This window comes from Porites lutea, chromosome 3 (genome assembly GCF_958299795.1).
Source record: "Porites lutea chromosome 3, jaPorLute2.1, whole genome shotgun sequence".
In the NCBI taxonomy this organism is placed as follows: domain Eukaryota; kingdom Metazoa; phylum Cnidaria; class Anthozoa; order Scleractinia; family Poritidae; genus Porites; species Porites lutea.
This window is the reverse complement of record NC_133203.1, coordinates 9,001,384-9,020,962: the sequence shown is the minus strand read 5'-3', so window position 1 is coordinate 9,020,962 and position 19,579 is coordinate 9,001,384. Positions and strand designations below refer to the sequence as shown.

The window sequence follows — 19,579 nt, the reverse complement described above, 5'->3', positions numbered from 1 at the left end:
ATTCCATCAAGATTTTTGAACAAAAAACAAAGGATTGTCACCGCGCAATAGCTTCCAACATAAATTGCAGCACCGTTGTTTTTATTGTTGATCTTTGCCGTCTTTCATAACCAGTCTCCTCTACTAACTAGGTAATAATCATATTACAAGCTAATGACGATACGACCACATATTAGAGACCTTTTAGATTCTAAGAAGAGAACGATCACGAGTAAGAGTTTTTCTCGGTACTAAGTAGTGCGCGTGCGTGAACCAGCGTTATTTTGCCGGGAAAACGTGGTAACCGTCGTCATTCTACAACGAGTTTTAGCGAGAATATCGTAGTGGTGGAAACAAGTTATCAAATGTTAAGAGTTTTTTTAAAATTTTGCGATCGGGAGATGGCGTAACTCCTTCAACAGCGATAACTGTTAATAGCGCTAACTTTTCTGGTGAAAAAAAAAGCACATTGAATCATTTTGGGGAGTCTATTTTTTGACAATACGCGAAAAACTCTACATCAAATCTCGTACTCGTAGTCGTTCTCGATCATCCTCGAATCTAAAGGTCTCTATTGAAATTTTCAAAAACCAAAAACCGCAGGATACGCCGAGTGCAACAAGTGAATTTTCCGGTTAATCTCTCATCTTCAATGCAACGCTGCAAGAGGATGGTCACAACCAATAACTGAATATTCCCTGACTTGAATAAAAACCGACACCAAATGAGTTATGTCATGTGTTTTGACAGCCAGTAAGTTTTCATTTCACCTTTTCCCTGCAAAAGAGAATTTGAGATGATTAGTTCCTTCATGATCCTAACTAACGACGAAACTAACCACAGGGGAAAAATTTGCCAATAGCCGGCACCTTTGATATTTTAGAATTCTAACATGACTTCGAGGTTTTAGGGCCAATATTGCAAATTTCTCAAGACTCCATTGTCTAGCAACTCCCAAAAGAGACTTCAGCACAGGAAAGAAAACCAAAATGTAGAAAAATGATCAGAAGGCTTCGGAGTCATGTTAGAATTGTAATAAATCGAACGAGGACTATAGGCGAATTGGCCAATCCCAGAAAAAATTGCGAGAGGCATTTCGGCTCCCGTTCTCTTCTCCTTTCTAAACAGGCGAATGCATGATGAGGATTGAGTGCCGTTGTTACAGTGATATGGGCATCCCCGCGTTTTGGGCATCCCAGTTCCCAAAACTCTAGTGATATGGGCATCCCCTTCTCATATTACCTTAGCGATTTAGGTTAGGGCTACGGTTACAGGGGATGCCCATATCACTAGGGTTTGGGAATGGGGATGCCCAAACCGCGGGAATGCCCATATCACTGTGACACCGTTATTGACAATCACTTTTAACCTCGTTCTCAGGGCCCTTTCTGAGGAAAAGGCTGTATCGATGGTTGTATCGCTTTATATTGCTCAGGTCGAAAACTTTCTGCGAAACCCGTACTGAAAAAAAGACCGCGCAAAACCTCCACTTTTTTTCTGAGATTGGAAAGTGACACTTCATATTTTAGCTTAACAATGGGTAACGGTCTTTATTGTTGCAACCTCATCTTCTAAGTTTTCGTTATTTACGGTAAGGTCGGATCACAATTCGTGACCGTTACTGTGAGTGACATAAGGGACTTTAAGATCCAACGACCTGACGGTAAGGAGAACGTCTAAAAAACAATAGGTTTAATTAATAACCAAAACAACAACTTCGCTCGTGCATCACACTTTTTTGTACATTTCTCTGCCGTTTTTGCACGACTACAACGTGAGAAGGTCTAATTTTGTGTTTTATGGAGAGCGTAAACAAGCAAAGACGAAATTATATTTCTCTTTCTGAACTTGAATATGGTCCCTTGGAATTCAACTTCAGGAGGGTTCGCATACATTTGACAAAGTAAGAGCGTAGGAATTATTTAAAGAATATGTAACGTTTGATACGTAACGAAAACTGGAACTATGATTAAAGATTTAGTGTTACCTTTTATAGTTGTACCTTAAAATATGCAACAGCTTACGATATATATATGCGTACCTTAACGTCCACATGTCCTCTGAATTCTAGAGTATAACCACTTAGATGAATCAGCAAATTCTTTGTATCTTGGCTGACATGAATTTTCTGAGCTAAATATAAATGAATGCGCCGTTAAGTTTTGAAAATTCTCACAACAAAAAATTGCCATTCGAAGTTTACTATTATCATGCCTTTCTGATACTAAATGTAGATACTTCGCCTGCACCGTAGACGGAAATTAACTTCTTGTCAAGTCCGTCTGCGAAACAGCGCCGAAATCCTTGTTCTGGTCCCCAACCTGTGTACCAGGATTTGGGTACACGCCATGACTGGCCTGTTAAAAAAGCCATCGTCAATTTGCCAATCAGGTTGAAGGGAAATTCAAAACGCATTTCCGGTAATTCATTGAGTCCGTTGTGGGCCCAGATCAAGGATATCGGCGCGGTCTTGCAGACGTTACTAACCGGGGTTAAATAATATCTGCGACGCAGGCTAGTAGATACGCAACTTTAACCTGAAGCCCATTTCAGTTGACCTAAGGCCTGCGACAAAGAGGGCGAGATTTACTGATCACAAGGAATCAGACCTCAACTGCTGCATGTCAAACTCACTGTCATGCTATGTTTCAGGACTACTCAGTCAACAGATATCGATATCGTTCAACGGTGGATAAATATTGATCAATGTTGAGTCGTTCATACTCACGCATGCCCGTTGTCTGCATCCTAGACGCGGTGTTGACAGTGTCACCAAACAAACAATAACGAGGCATTTTGTTTCCTACAACTCCCGCCGCACAAGGGCCTGGAACGAAAAATGTGTCTGAGAAACCTGTCATAGAGTCATTAGTAGACTGCTAGCATTCGCCACTTAAACGATAAGGGGGCTAGAGCCGAAGTCTGTCTCCCAATTGTGTCTGGGATCGTTACCGGAGACGCGCCTGTCAGCTATTGGCAGGAGCTATTGGGTAATGGGCTCCTGCTATTGTCTATTTTTTTCTTTTTCTCCAATAGCAGTCCTACAAGTCTTTGCGATATCTTACTCGGTCATAGTCGCTTCTCGTTTTTAAAGTGGCGAATTATTCAAGTTTGTCGCCGCCGCAGGCGAGCACATTACGCGCCAGCAAGCGAGGCAAACTAACGAATGATATACAAGACCTCCCCCTTCATGTGTACGGCCCATACGAGGTATTGAAAAGTCTTGAGTTTTGCAAAATACATCTTCATGGTATTTATTCTTTACTAGCGTTAAAATTTTTACCTGTGTGTATGCCGATTCTCACGCAAAGATGATCGCCTAATTTCTCCATGAGCTCCACCAAATCAAGCGCCATCACCGCTATCTGAGACACATGATCCTGATTTCTTTCTGGAAGCCCTGAGACAACCATGTAAGCGTCGCCAATAGTCTCTACTTTATAAACGTTATATTTGTCGATGTGGTTGTCAAAGAGTCCATAGAGCCTGTTTAACATCTGCGTGACTTCCATTGGTGAAATATTGGCGCATATTTGTGTGAAATTAACAATGTCACTAAAGAAGACTGTCACGCTTTCGAACTGCTCTGCTGTCACGTTCCTTCCGCATTTTAGCTGCTCTGCCACTGGGTGGGGCAGCATTTGATAGAGTAGTGTGTCAGCTCTTTCTTTCTCTTCTTTAAGATCTTTAGTGATTTGATGAAGCTTGGCAGCGTAGGCCTGCATCGTATAAACGCTGTACACGAAAAAGGGCATCAAAATGAGAGCGACAAAACCGAACACAATGAGTTTGAGCACTAAATCTTGGTCGCTTTCATCGACGTTATTTTGAACTTTCTCTAGAAGAACAGCACTGACATGATGTTGAACTTCCAGTAGGGCGTCTATATAAATGGTCATAAGATCGAACCATTTTATACCCAAATCGACAGAAGGAGTTTGTTTATCATTTGTTAAAATGACTTTCCTTTTCTCTTCTATTGTGGGTAGAAGTGTTTCGTTCCTGGCCTTCAGTGCGTCGTCGTAGAACTCTTTGATCTCTGGCATAAACTCCAGGCTAGAGTAGAGTTTGTCTTTACCAAGAACGTTCTGTTTTGCAAACCATAGGAGGTCTTGGATTTCATTGAAGTGGCCTCGAATGAAATAAGAACCCCCAAGAGCGCGTTCAATACCAGTTTTCTCTTTTCCAACCAGGAGCATTTTGTAACCTATAAAGTCTGGTAGAACATCGTTCTCGGTCAAGGGTACGTCTAGAAAGAACCAGTCAAACAGATCTGAAATGATATCAGAATAAAAGCGAATCTCGTTTTCAATGGTACTGCTGTTGACACCATGTGTATTACGATGATCTCCTACATACGTCATAAAAGTGGCTTTGCTATTAAACCCAAATCGGTCCAATTTCTGAGGCCAGGTATCCAGACTTTCGACCATCGCATCTGTTAACCTTTCTGCTTCCAGCACGGGCTTGTGCGCGTCTGTATCCCAGCCAGAACTCACGTACATAACCCTGGTGCCACGTTCAATTTGTAACCTGTGAACAAGACTTGCGATCTCGACGCTTAGCTTCACACTTGTTTGTAGATTTCTCAATTTGACTCCCCTTTGTCTTACTTTAACACTGTCCAAAATCGTGAGAATTATTAAACCAGTTATGGCAATCACACACATGACCGTCATCACAGCTATTCGGAGACGCCTTCGCCCACGTGACACGTTCCTCGTGGACAAAACCAGATGCTCGGGCTGTAATGGACTTACCCGCGACATTGTAACCATGACAACAGATGAGAAGTTTTGAAGTCTGAAACGAAACACGAGATTGCGTTTTACTAATAAGAGAATATAGGGTCTTTGGAGGAACTGGACCGTTTACAGAGATAGTAAAATGTCTATAAATTGTAAATTTATAAACTTTTATAAGAGTGCAAATGTTACTGTCCTTCTAGTGCAAAATTAAAAAGAAAGTAAATGTAATGTCTATTTAGAAAAAAACTAAAGATCAAAAAAGAAATCGATGAATATGGAATAATAATGAAAAGTGACCCTACAGTTTTTGTAACACATTGTGGTAATTCCTGACAATATGTTTTTATTTTTCTCTCCATGTCATAAGCTTCGAATGCTGAAAACCAGTAGGGATCTCTAATGAACACACAGAGAGAAAAGCAACAAAATAACAAAAGCTAAATGTTTAGGCTTTGACTTGGGCAAAGGGATGATTGTCTGTCTATACATTAATTATTACCATAATAATTACTAACAGCAATTTTGCACGGAACAGCTCTCTTGGCTTGTTTTATCAAATAGAATGAATCTACTGTCACTTATTTTGCTTGTAGTGCAAAGTGAAATTGATGTAAGACCCTGCGGTATTAATTGCTTGTTTTCAGTCTGTGATAAATACGATGTCACCTAATAAAACTCCTCATAAATCATGTCATAGTTTTCCACTGTTTAAAAAAGTAATTAATGTTATGGTTTTTTTATGATTAGTATGCTTCATGCTGGTCATTCTTCCAACCTTTGATACGTATGTTCAATTTTCCTCATTTTCCAGTTCTGTCTTACATTATCTTTAATCTTATTCTTATTTATGGATGACAATTAAGTTAAGTTTCTCTGCGTTGTTAACAAATACTGTATCTGCACGAACTGAGATATGAAATAGCTTAACTCATATGAAATAAGTCGATTTAACCGTGCATACATCTGTCTATTTTATACTGCTAGGAAAATTTCTAACTTTCAAAACAAACAAAAATTACGTGCACGGCATCCGATTTAAAGGTGGTGAAATTTATTTGCACACTCCCCACCAAGAAAATCCTATTTATAAAGGCCTTCGCTTGTTGTTTAAAAAATAATTTCAACGTAGATGAATGTTTTTTTTTTATGTAATCGGAAAATGAGCCGCCTATAATTTTTGCGGCGAAACTCTTTTTGGAAACGAAATTAAGTCCGTTAGCATTTTTTAAAAGCGAAGACGTCGAGCTAGTTATAAGGTGGTTGGGCAGCTTTCCGTTTCCTTGAATGTTTCTTTCTTTTTTTTTTTTTTTTTTGACAGAATCATACACGATAAACAAAACAAGGCTGACTTCGCTGTTTGATTGATAAAAATGATACTGAGATTAACTGGAAAAACGAAAAATATTAGAACGCAATTCTTGTTCAGCTCTTGATATTTTACATTGTTTACTATTATTATTTTAGAAAAAAGGGGGAAGTAGATTAGATATAAAGAAGAAATCGAGAAATCGGTGATGTCAACAATATTTAAAAATCTAGCAGTCAGTAATGTAAAAATGACTTTTAAAACTAAACCAGTAATTTCTAAACATAAAGTAACAAAACATTACATATGAAATTCGTAATATTCATTATTTCAGAACAGGAAGAGGACTCACCGTTTTTAAGACGCAAACGGTTATATTGAGCCTCAAAAGACCTTTTTCCTTAAAATAGCTCTCATCAAAGTAGACATTTCACCGAACCTTGTTCCTGCTGATTCCACATTGAATACGTATAGCAAGCATCTGATTATATCCCATTTATCAATTTATCTAGGATCTGATTGGTTGAGCACAGCAAAAAAAACTTCAACTTTAAGTACAAGCTTTTATTACAGGATAACTGATTAAAATTTAATATGCTAACGAAAAATGAGCCCTGCCTAACGAGGCAAGAAAATTTAGATCCCACCATGAGGAAGTGAAAATGTTATCATTCGCAATATTGAAATCAAGACTTAAATATAAATATTTATAAAACAGAGTAAAATAAATGAATAAAATTACTCCGAAGCAGTTTAAATGCATAGACTAATATTCAAACTTTTTCTACAACTTGGGCTTCCGTCTCTTGAGGGCCTGATTAATGGTTTCAAGAGCACGTAAAGCTACGTAATCCTTCTTTAGAAACCTATTTTTACTGGCATCAGACTTTTGACAGCATGATCTGTGTTTCCTTTAGCGTCCACGATTCTAATAACCGGTAGAGGAAACGCGGATACCCTTTTGAAAAGAATATGCAGCTAATAATCTTGAGGTTCTGTTATTATGCCTTTGCTTTTAACTTGCTCCAAGAAAAATTATTTCCAGCAATTAGTTTTCAAGTTAATATGCATGTGTATTGTGTACTGAGATATTCTGTTTTGTGTTAGAATCAATGAATGTTTAGCATTGAGGCAGATGTATACAAAGCGAGACACTATGAAACTCTTTGTTAATTCACTGTAATTATTTGAATGAATTCTCCTCATACTGCTTAATACATTCTAGAAATTCAAAGACACTCGAGAAGGTTGCGGCTACGAAAATTGAAATATCTTGAACTTTTGTTTTACTACCACCCTAGTATCTCCTTTATGATATTGTTTTCTTTTTTTTTCCTGTTTATTTGCCTTTCTCACGTCATCAGTTTTGTATTTTTTTCTTCTTTTGTTTTGTAGAATAGAAAATAAGATGTATTCACAAACCCCAGTCTACGATCGGGAACAAACTTAAGTTAAGATGAAATCCATTAGGAAATTGAATAATTTTAATTTTCAGTGGACAAAAACTCCCTTGTACCAGAATAATTCCAAGAATATAGCTTTCCTTTTCACACTTTTCAAGGGCTATAAATGTAATAAGTTGTATGAAATAACTGCGAAGAAAAGGTTCTTATGGGAGTCCGAGAAAACAAACTTCAAAAGCCTCAAATTTCACAAATTAATGAAACCAATATGCATGACGATGTTTTCTCAATTCTTGAAATTTGTTTTCTCGGGCTCCCATTTCCTTTGGAGTTATTTCACATAACTTATCACATTTATAGCCCTTGAAAAGTGTAAAAAATATGCAATATCACTTACAATATTTTGGTACAAGGTGTTTGCCACTGAAAATTACAATTACTCGATTTCCCGATGGATTTTGTCTTAATATCTCACCTGTTAAAAGGAAAATTCCCTTGTCAAATGAAATTAATGCCTCAGGATAAAAGGATCAAAGGATTTAACACAAAACATGAAAATTTCTTCTTTTTTAGGTTATAAACCGGTTGCGTGTTGAATCAGGTAAATTTGGCGATTTTTTGTGGAAATAGGCTTGTTTGAATAAATTGTTATGTGTAACTTTCTCTAAGATAGTAAATACGTAGTGTAATTTATTTAGCAAGAAGATGCATAGCAAGTACAGCTGCTAGTATAGAGGCTAAATCATGTATCCTTGAACCTCTAAATTAGAGATTATGATACGCCCCTTTGGAACGCTCGCTTTTATGCCTGAACCGCGGTAACTAGGGTTGCGCAAGTCTTTTCAAAAACGTGATTAAGTTTTGGTAGACCTTAAATTGGTTTGCTATACCTAACCCCCCTCCCCCCGCCAGGAAACCAATCGCTCGTTTGGACAATGTCGGATGCAATGCTAAAGAAACAAGTCGGTCCGTAAAGACTCGCTCCATACTGAGCAGGAGTGGGCTAAAAGGCAATCTGGATTAATCTGGGAAATTTTTTCCTTGTGGAATCTGGAATCCTGGGCTTTGGATCTGAAATTCAGCTCAAGGAAACCGGAATCCCGTCAATTATTGGAAATCCGGAATTCATGTTCCACTGACATGGAATACGTAATCCAGTACCTGGAGTCCAGGATCCAAGACTTTCTTGAGTGACCTTATGTAGGGCAAACCTACTGTAAATCTCTTGATGTTTGTTTGTTTGTTTTTTCCAACCGAGGGTTGTTAAGCAAAAGGTCAATCCTGAGCGAAAAAATATATAATGTTAAATAATAAATAATAATATTAACGTTTATAATAATAAAATCGATAATAACAATATAATAATAATAACAATAATGATAATAACAAAATCAATTATTTATCTTTTAAAATACTTATCCAGTTTGGATTTGGCTCAAACTGACTAATTCTTCGTAACAAGCCAACGTAGACCAAATTTGGTTGGTAGACGATTATGACGCTAATCAGTACACACCGTGTGGCACGAAATGTTTGCCGGAGTTTATTTTTGAGGATTGGTGATTTTTGAGTTTTGCGGGAACTAATTTTTTGCGATTAGGACAGATTGGTTTTTCTTGCTGGGAATTAACTTTTGCGATTTTCATAAAATACCCAGTACACAGCATTGATAATATTTTCGTTTTTATTGAGTACGCGCAATAGGAAATACATATTTTCAAACAATACTTCGGTGTGCGTCATTTTTTCATTGTAAACTGCTTTGTTTCTGAACAAAAAAGACAGGTTGTAAGTGATCGAACAGATACTATTTCTTGGTACTGTATTGTGTGGTGAATCTAAGTTGGAGAATATTTTCTCAAGGGGAACATTTTTGCGGGAAAAATTTTGAAGTTTATTTGCGGGAACCTATTTTTGCGGATGGCTGGAAAAATCCTAGTCTCCTTCGCAGCTCGTTGCGTGACGAGTGACGACCCTAATAACGGCTGCGAAGGAGAGTAGAAAAATCCAAAAATCGCAAAAATTAGAACCCGCAAAAATTTCGTGCCACACGGTGATTGATAGCCTCCCACGCAGGCGTTTTTAGGGGAGCTCGTTTTTCATCCCTCCCTGGGGAATGATCAACCGGGAAGGCCTGGGGACAAGTTTGCGTTATTTTGGTAAGAGCATTTATACAAAATGGCGGAACATTTCACACTTTTCCGGACCGGGAGAAATGGCCTAACTACTGCCTAAAAACTCAGTTAGAACAGCAAAAATACAACTCAAAGGACGACATCTGCTATTTGGAGAATATCTGCAGGACTGATCCTCCCATTATCTCCTGAACTAGTCGAGAAACCGGCAATATTGACGGGAACTTAACATCGATCGAGGTAAGCATGTCGTAAAGCATCTATGTTACGCCCACCAAACGTCTCGAAACATGTTATTACCAATCAATAACCCTCGCGCACCCTATATGTCCACGATGCACAACGTTTACCCATGTTTACCCCTATTTACCCCTAGTTTACCACATTTACCTAGCTTCACCCTTAGTTAACCTCGCTCGTTTCGCCCTTGTCACTCATGTTTACCCCTAGTTAACCTCGTTCTACCACATTTACCTAGGTTTACCCATAGTTAACCTCGTTTCATGCTGTTCACTCATGTTTACCCCTAGTTAACCTCGTTCTATCACATTTACGTAGGTTTACCCCTAGTTAACCTCGTTTCACCCTGTTCACTCATGTTTACCCCTAGTTAACCTCGTTCTACCACATTTACCTAGGTTTACCCCTAGTTAACCCTGTTCACTTATGTTTACCCCTAGTTAACCTCGTTCTACGACATTTACCTAGGTTTACCCCTAGTTAACCTCGTTTCACCCTGTTCACTCATGTTTTCCCCTAGTTAACCTCGTTCTACGACATTTACCTAGGTTTACCCCTAGTTAACCTCGTTTCACCCTGTTCACTCATGTTTTCCCCCTATTTAACCTCGGTCTACCACATTTACCTAAGTTTACCCCTAGTTAACCTCGTTCTACCACATTTTCCAAGATCTCCTCATAGTTAACCTCTTGTCACCCTGTTCGTCCATGTTTACCCCTTGTTTACCTCGTTTTACCCTGTTCACCCATGTTTACCCCTACTTAAGGACTTTTTCAGAAATTAGCAGGGGGGGGGAGTTTTAAATTTGGGTTCGGAAATAAGGTGACCCATCCCTGCAATGGGAGTGAAATTTGCTAACCCTGCCCTTGACCTTGGCCTAAGATATCATGACCCTCCCCCTCTTGTATAAAGGATAAAATCTAGTTCTTGTAATACACTAGGGTGAGTCAGTATTATAAAGCTCAAAATATATTTCTAACCTGTTCTTTGTAATGCCATATACATACATTTTACATGACAGCATTGCGAGTGTGACTCTGATTCTGACAGCTGATCACTCGACTCTCCTATTTCTCCCAGGTTTTTTTTACAAAATAAAGAACTTCTTTTTTCATCTGTGGGTGAACCTCTACATGATCACAGACACATATTTGCATGACCCTCCCCCTTTTAACGGGCCATTTTTCAAGGCCCCTCCCTTTTCTGCAGTCTCAAAAAGTTGTGACACTCCGTCTGTTTTCACTCCCCTCCTTCCTGCTAATTGCTGACAAGTCCCTTAACCTCATTTCACCACATCAGTAAGAGGTCATGTGACATCATTTTTATGAAAATGAAAGTTACGTGATTATATGATTTTGCCTTCACTTCCGAGTTCAAAAAACCCTCACTTTCAAAATGAGGCCAAGCGTACAACCTTTCTTGTGAAAATGAGTTTTATTTGCATGAGAATGAAAAATCATATTCATATCAAAGGCTGAGCACTTAACCTCGTTTTGATACAGAGGCCCTGGGGAACTCGGAAACGGCTTATTGTGTTGAATGAATAAGGGTGTTATCCGTCTCGACCTTGATCGAAATAGACCTTAAAATAATCTTAGGTGATATGTTAGATATGAAACAAGCTTTACAAAGTTGCCATTTTGGATTTCTTCAAAGGGGTTAACCCATGAAGTTGGTTTAAAAGTTGGAAAATTCTTCCCTCTTCATTTTTGATCAAAATAAGCGTAGAAATAATGTTTGGTGATGTAAAACTAGCTTTTCTACACTAAAAAGTTATCTTTATTACAAAGTCGCAGTATTGCATATTCGCCAATTTGGTTTCTGTAGCATTAAGCACTCGGGAGAATTGCCCGGAGGGTGTACTCAAAAAATTTTTATACCGGAAAGCTCCGCCCTGAGTTCCAACCCTTTGCCCTTTTATATACCACTTCCGACAGAAAGGAAACCCCTTTCGTACACCTTCTATTGATAAATGGTACCCCTTTCACAAACCGTGTGTAAAACTTTGGATCCCTTTTAACTGCTGTTAAAGCACTGTCTTTTAAATATGAATCAATCATAAAGCTATAGAGTTGCACCTGTTAGCCCCCTTAGCTCCCTTTAGGACGGTGCGAGTTTTGCTTACGACTATCGTGCGCGACTTGCATGCGTCATGACTTCACGACAGATCGAGTCGTGTAAATTAGACCCACTACATTAGTACGACACATTGTGGACGTCGTAAGTGAAAATTGTGCGCGTGTGGATGATCAAAAGTCCATGACGTTTGCTAGTAGCACACGATAGTTGTAAGCAAAACTCGTACCGTTTAAATCGGCCTTTTGCTGACCACAATAACAGATTTTCCTACCCTTTCGCATGCTTCAACAAGTGAAACCCCTTTTCTTTCAGATACCTGAGGCCTGAAAAAGGTAGCCCTTTCGGATAGAGCCTACCCATATAGGCCATTGTAGGGACCCCCCTAGGGAGAATTACTGCTCACCACTGCATGGGACGTAAGTCCATCGAGGGCTTACCCCTGGCAGTACATCGACGGCACCCATTTATACAGTTGGGTTTAAAAGAGACAAAAATGACCCGTCCAAACTTTCTTTTCTACGGAACAACGCAACGGAAAGGCACGAGCCTAGACCTCCAGATCTGAAGTTTGAGGTGCCTAAGAACTCGGTCACTAGGCCTCAGTAAAAACCGAAGTACTCGGATAATAATAATAATAATAATAATAATGATAATAATAATAATAATAATTTTCAATAAAAAAACTGTCAGCCTCTAAAATTCAAAAGTTTCTTTCAACTGTTAGAAAAAAGTAAAATGAAATAAAAACAACTAATAATAATAATAATAATAACAATAATAATAATAATGATAATAATAATAATAATAATAATAATAATAATAATAATAATAATAATAATAATAAGGACTTTAATGGATAACACAATTAATAGAAATTCCAGTACTTTTTATTGTGGTTCAGATACAAATATAAAAATATCAAAAAGTACAAAAAACCAAATTATAATAAACACTTGAGAAATGAGATAACAAATCAGTAATTATAAAAACATTAAAAGTTAAAAAGTTATGTTAATAATAAAATGGTCATTTTCAAAATAACAGTCTAAAAAATGTTTATGTGATTCATTTTTAAATGTACTGAGACCCCTAAAGTTTCTAGCTAAATCATTCCAAAGTCTCGAGCCACTTGCAAGAAATGTACGTTGACCAGTCTTGGTATTAAAAAAAAGGACGGATAGTGCCATACTAGTTGAAGCTCTAGTTTCATAATTATGTCTGGTTTTGACGTAGCAAATATAATGATCGAAATAATCAGGACATTATACACTTAATGACAGATCCCGAGGGAAACAGTTAGTTTTGTTTTCCCGAGAGTCCTGATGTTTCCCGAGACGAAGTTTTCCTAGAGTTTCAATCGAACTCTTGTAAAACGTTCGAGTTCAAGTAGAGAAAAGAAAAATGGTTCTGATCGAGCTACATGTTCCCATCTTTTATAAAATGTCGCATAAGAAAGCTTCACGTCGTAGTCGTATAGTGGACGTAAAAAATAAATAAATAAATGTACTAAAAAGTGTGATGGTTGTGCAAGGCTGTTGGATTTTCTTATTGAATTGTATTGTTTTTCGACGTCCTCTTTGAGATCGTTGGCATCGTAGCCCAGTAGTCACTTAAAATGCGTTATGTAGTTTGATCCAGGTAACGCTGCAGGAGTTTTAATTTTCAGGAGCAAACATGGAAGATCAACTGTAAAATAAGTCCTTGGCCCTCCGCTAACTTCGTTTTCTCGAGCTACTAAGTCCTGCTCACAGTGGAAGGACAGAAAGGATAATGGTCGACCTGAAGCTCTGTCAACTTCGCTAGTTGTCTTCCGCCTTCTCTCCCTACCATTCATCTTGTCATCCATTTGCTGGATTGACTATAGTCATGTCCTTATTCACTGCTAGTGTGGCAGCTCAAATACTCCTCCTGATGGAAAAGACTAGATGAGGACACTGCCGCACTGCTGCTCTGAACTGGGTCATTTACATGCGGGCAGCAAGCTTGAGTGGCTTGTTTCTTCCTTAAACGATAGCGCTTGTTTTTGAACCATTTCTAAAGGTGAGGAAATCAAAAAGTGGTCTGTGTCAGTGACAGATTTGGAAAATTGTGTCAATCGATCGATTTTTGTCGGTGGTTCATCACCTCATAAGAACTCACCCCCTTTTTTAAGTGCGGTACTGAATCGAAGATATGCAAATCAAATAGTTGTCCAAGTCTGAGCTGTTTGATTGTTTATTCCGTTGCTCGCGACTGCTTTGCAGTCTAGTTTTGGGTGATCACTCTTTCCACCGCAGAGTTCTCCTTTGTGTCCTCGGGAGGCAGGGGAACCGGGAAAAACAAGGACGGGGGAAGACGTTTCCCTCTTCGAAGGACTCTCTCCTAGCATGGAGTACCCAGTGGGTGTTTAGACTGCGGAAGAGACTGAGAGCGGAGATAAGCGATGGCGTAGAATCTACACTATTAATTTATGCCATCTCTAAATTATAAATTGGGTTTTACTGGGAGCTTAAAAATAGAGTTACATGATCGGGCAGCAATTTAAACTTTGAACAGTTTGCAACTTCCTAACATTTGCTTCATCGAGCAGATATTTTACAGAAAACAGTCTTTTGGTGCCCCTGCCTTAAAGACTCACCATTTTTTCTATTACTCGCGGTTCACACTCGGAAACCTGACTGTAAAAATCTATGCTAACAACTAGGATGGTTGGGGATTCAAAACAGTTTTTTAAAACTAAAATCTCTAGCACGGAACTTCACAACATGGCCGAAGCTCACACACTTATAACTGTACACGCATGACCAGGGAAATACCGCTGATTATTACACTGACAAGACAACACGTTCTTTAATTCCCTTTATGTGGACTTTTGTAACAATTATCTGTGATCATATCATTAAATTTTGCAAACCTGCAGTGTCTTTTTTTCCATTCCCAGGTTGCTTGCAAGTTCTTTATGCTCACAAGAATTCAAGTATGGCGATAAGACAAAGATTTCTTCCAGAATTCGTTTTCGATAATCATCATGCCAAGAGAATCTCTCCGTTGAGGTATCAGGATCAAAACATTTCACTGAAGTGTTTTCACCTTCTGAAAAAAAGCGACAGAAAAAAAAGATAAATTAGCGAGAAATCATCATCCTCATTATCATAATCGTGCAAATTACTCAAATAAATCAAAACTGCAAATATGGAAAGACAAAAAGGTTTTAGTATATACACACTCAGTGATCTTGGTGATTAGGGCAATCTGATTGGTTCAATATCTCGGACCATTTAATAATTGTTCCACGAATGCGCGTTGGATATGAGTTGGCTATAATCGTCTCATATCCAACAAGCGCGAGTGGAATAATGGTTTTATTTAAAACGCCCACAAAATATCGAGAATTCTTACCCACTTTATTTGTAAAAACAACCGATTTTCAGCTTGTTTTTAATTTTAAGCAGACGCGTACGGTTACCATATTGAGAGAGCATGGTATAATGGCTCATATACCATGAAGGCTAAGCCAATCAGTACTCTAGAACTGCGTTACCCAATGATTCAGTATTTAATAATCAACAATATTAACCTCCTAGCTAGTGGATAATGTGTGAGCTCGGTGTTTTTCCCATTTTTTTAGAGAACGATCTGTTAAAAGTCAACAAAATCCTAGGGGTGACTTTTTTTAAGGCAAGAAAAGACTTCGAAGGATTCAAAACGGCGTTTTTCCATTTCCTGCCGCTGAATTTTTGCTCGATGGATTGTTTACAACTCCCGTTTATTCGCGTAAAGGAGGCCGTTTCGTGAACTCAGCGTCTCCTAACGAGAAAAATTTGGCCCAAAAATCGAAGTTTATCTACGACAAAAATGAAAGCAAATTTATGCAGAAATGCTACGTTTCAAATGAATAGGACAAAGAATGCTACAGGAAACCGACGCCTTACCTCGAGCGACTGAGCCGCCGTGTCAGCACTTCATGCGAAGAACGACACAACAAAATTTTTTGATTATACTTTCTTTCTTTCTCTCTTTGTTTCACTCTATATAAGGCATTTCCACAAGTGTACGTAAGTAGGAGAACAAAGTATAAATAATTATTAAGCTAGAAGACATTAAGTTCATTTGTGTACAGTGTCCAAAGTAGCAAGAGCTTTCTTGGACACCGTCATGTTCAGATAATCGGCAGCAGCAAAGAAAAGAAATAAAATCTCAAATAATATCAGTGATAGAACATATAAGCAAGGATAAGATCAGATTTGATTGATTAAAAGATAGGACTTCCATTCTTTCTTAAACTTATGATATTTTGTATAAACAGAAAATAATAAAGCTCTCCTTTTCCTTTCAGGTAAGGAAACAGTTCAAACTTTTAACGGTTCCATTTAAGCCGTTATGCTGTTGTTTCAGTTGTTTGCGAAGTAATAAACTTGTGAATTGCCGTGTTTGAAAATTAGCTCCCGGCTGCAAAGATCTAACTTTCGCATGATTTGATCCCTCTATCAAATCGTACTTTTTGATGGTTTCCTTTCCAATTTTGTTGAGATCACTTCGTGTGTATATACTAAAACAATTATTATTTTCAATCTCGGTGAATAGTGGCCTTAGGAGTATTTACGCGGCTTGGAAAATATTCACCCACTATTTACCTCGATTTCAAAGGATAATTGTTAAATAGACCCCCCAACTCGCAAAAGGGAACACCAGCCTTCGAATTCCAGCTATTGGTCACAACGGGATATTCAAAGGCCCGTTTACACGAGCGGCGAAAATTGGAACAGCTCGGATCAAAGACGAACGACTGGGCTAAATTTTCAAGTGTAAACAGGCCTCAGATTGCAGGTCCAACCTTTGCACCACCTCAGAAATATGCATAAATATCGTGCGATTTTTTTGAGCTACGCTCGTGGAAACGATTTTATATTCTAATATTATAATATGGTTTAAATGTAATACTACAAGCAGAAACGATAGTGCAGAAAAATTGTATGCGAGCTTTACCTTCAAGAGCTACATTAGATGAAATTTTGCCATCATTTGACAGTGAAATAAAATTTGTAGATTTTTCTACGTCCATCCCACCAATATCCTTGCGTTATCACCAAATAATCGAACTACTGCATGGAAATTTACAGTATCTCTTTTTCATCAGCCTGTTGGGCTTTTTTTGTAAACGATGATTGGTTGTTAGCTTCATGACGTCCTATACCTACGTAAGAGTACTTACATAATTTCCTTCGTGATACGTCACTCAACGTAAACCAAGGTTAAAAGTAGAATATAATATTTCATTGAATACAATTTGTATTACGATGGTTTTCTTCCAAAGATGATTCAATCATTGCTCGAGAGATCTAAATGATATAAGGATTAAGCTTTCATCTGAAGAAAATAGCATAACCGCCGAATCAATGCTTGAAGCATCGCTTTTAAAATGTAATTTACGTATAGACTGCGATACCGAACATATAGCGGTGTGACGTAAAATGGTCTAAATATATCCTAACATTAATTAATTAATTATCACATTGACGCGTGCGCGTTGCATGTATTTGAGGCTAATTATTCTGATTTGTAAAGGGAAACGTTTATATTCCTCTAAAACTGGCTTTCATCTTCCATTTCTCATAAAGCGTTTAATTTTTTTTCTTTTTATATAATCCTCTCGAGTTTGACTGTATCTATTTGTCTGTCTGTTTTGTGTTTGTTTGTTTCAGTCATGTTTTGTTTTGACAATGTTATTATCGATTATTGCCACACGCAGAGTTTGCCTCTTGTAACGAATATACATTGCGGCTCTAAGCAAAGAGACAATACACAATTTTTTTTTTCAATTTATTTTGGAACTTAATTAACCAGTTTAGCTATTTATAAGCCAAAACCATCGTAAAAGCGGCTGATTAAAAACGAAAACAACGATTACTGCCGTTATAAATACCAGCCTTTACGGACTTTGTTAATAAGTTAAACACAAATTTGCCCAGTCGAGTAATTTTCGCATTTATTAATCACAGATCACACGGTCATCTACATATAAAGAAACTAAACGTATTGAACTGTTGCTCTTTTCGCTATGATAGAGGCACCGAATGGATGTAGCGAAGTTGCCGGTTTCTCGAAACCTAGAAGCACTGAAACGCGATCCTCAGTATTTTTTTTTTTTTTTTTTCTCAAGGTGTTTCTTCAGAAAAAAATCGATTGTCTTCAACTGGGGATTATTTTCCAATTTATTATACTTAAAAAATAAAAGGCAAGAAGAGTGTCTCGCGATCCTTGCAAGTTACGGCTCTGTGATCAGGTGTGCGGTTGTGGATAATGTTTAGTTTATATATTCAGTAACGAAGTTATGATATTTTGAGGACATAACAACGTGAAAATCATAATTTTTTTTAGTTTAGCGGATGAAATGCGTGGTCTAAGGATTAATTCGGAAAAGTACCGCTCAGTTCAATAATAATTCCGTTATTTACCCTCGGCAGTATTTATAGCACCAGGAGCCTGATAGCACTAAAGCTAGTGGAGCGGAGTAAATGTATGAAACAAATAAACTCTTAATAAAACTGACATAACAGGGTTAAGAATCCCAACTGGCCGGAGGCAAACTAACTTGCTATTTCAAGCATGTCCGATGATTTGAACTCGGGACTGTACCGTGAAGAAATACAGCTAATGATCACTCTTAACCTTTTAAGTCCCAATATCCACAAACAAATTCTCCAAACTGGTCTCCATACATTTCGTCAAAGAATGAGTTCAGAGAATTTGTTCAAAGATCAGGGCATTTTCTCTTTGGTGATCATTTTGTCAATTCTCATAACCGTATCTCTTGACAATGTACGGATATTGTCAGGAGAAAATTGATGTTGGTCTCTATTGGGACTTAAAGGGCTGATGATTTCAACAACCGCCTCACCGCCTTGCAGTAGCCAGGACGACAAAAAATCATTTTTAGCAGCTTTCACTTTTAGAATGGTCACCGTATAGGATGTCATCCATGTACAAAATATTTATAACCCGCTTGTATAGCAATACACAGGTTAAGTATAAAGGAACGATCGCCAGCTTCATATCACAGGCAAAATTTCACGCGGACCCCCAAAATGTTGCCTGACTGAATTACATCACATGCCAGAGTTTTATTGTTGAAGTGAAAGGTTATAGAGCTCTTTCACCAAGTGGCTAGCAGCTATGCAAAATTTATTGGAACAAACGAATGATTTCAAACAAGAAATAGGTGCAACTCCTATAGGATTGGTTTGGGACACCAACATGGCTGCCGTTTTACTGTTTTGGGACAAATGCCTTCAACATGGCGGAAGTGACGTCACGTGAAAAAGGCTCTGTTCATCATTTTCACCGAGACCACAAGGCACCTTGTTTACCCCCTGCCCCTCCCCCCCCCCCCGCCCCTCAAAAAAAATACATAACCATTGTTTCCATTTTCTCCTGGGTATTACAGTCGTCGCAAGACAAATCGATGACATGTTCATATGTTCATGCAAAATGTGGGGGGTAAACAAGGTGCATTATGGTCTCAGTGAAAATGGTCAATAGCATCACGCTTATTTCTTGTTCAAATGTGTCGTTAAACTGATATTTTAACCACACAGTTAAAGTGTTAAACACCAAACATTTTGTGTTCTCATTATGTGCAGGTGTTCCCATCACTTGTCCTTTAGCGCGTTGATGATTTTCAGTTGACTTAATGCTTAGTAATAGACCAAT

General features: G+C 38.1%; 1 protein-coding gene across 1 annotated transcript; it reads right to left on the bottom strand.

Moving 5' to 3' along the window:
- Nucleotides 1-485: 485 nt before the first annotated feature.
- LOC140929346 (uncharacterized) lies at nucleotides 486-6,483 on the bottom strand. The gene is made up of 5 exons (XM_073379146.1): nucleotides 6,386-6,483; nucleotides 3,263-4,782; nucleotides 2,708-2,806; nucleotides 2,021-2,112; nucleotides 486-756 (listed from the first exon to the last, which is right to left on the bottom strand). The coding sequence occupies exons 2-5, from the start codon at nucleotides 4,755-4,757 to the stop codon at nucleotides 709-711; spliced, it is 1,734 nt and encodes a 577-aa protein (XP_073235247.1). The 5' UTR covers nucleotides 4,758-4,782; nucleotides 6,386-6,483; the 3' UTR covers nucleotides 486-708.
- Nucleotides 6,484-19,579: the final 13,096 nt, after the last annotated feature.

What these genes read in the sequence shown, in the direction of transcription:
- LOC140929346 (XM_073379146.1), bottom strand. Translation starts at nt 4,757, where the DNA reads ATGGTTACAATGTCGCGGGTAAGTCCATTACAGCCCGAGCATCTGGTT. An exon ending in GAGAATCGGCATACACACAG is followed by an intron (nt 2,807 to 3,262) that starts GTAAAAATTTTA and finishes TTTTCGTTCCAG; the next exon opens with GCCCTTGTGCGGCGGGAGTT. An exon ending in GATGCAGACAACGGGCATGC is followed by an intron (nt 2,113 to 2,707) that starts GTGAGTATGAAC and finishes ATTTATATTTAG; the next exon opens with CTCAGAAAATTCATGTCAGC.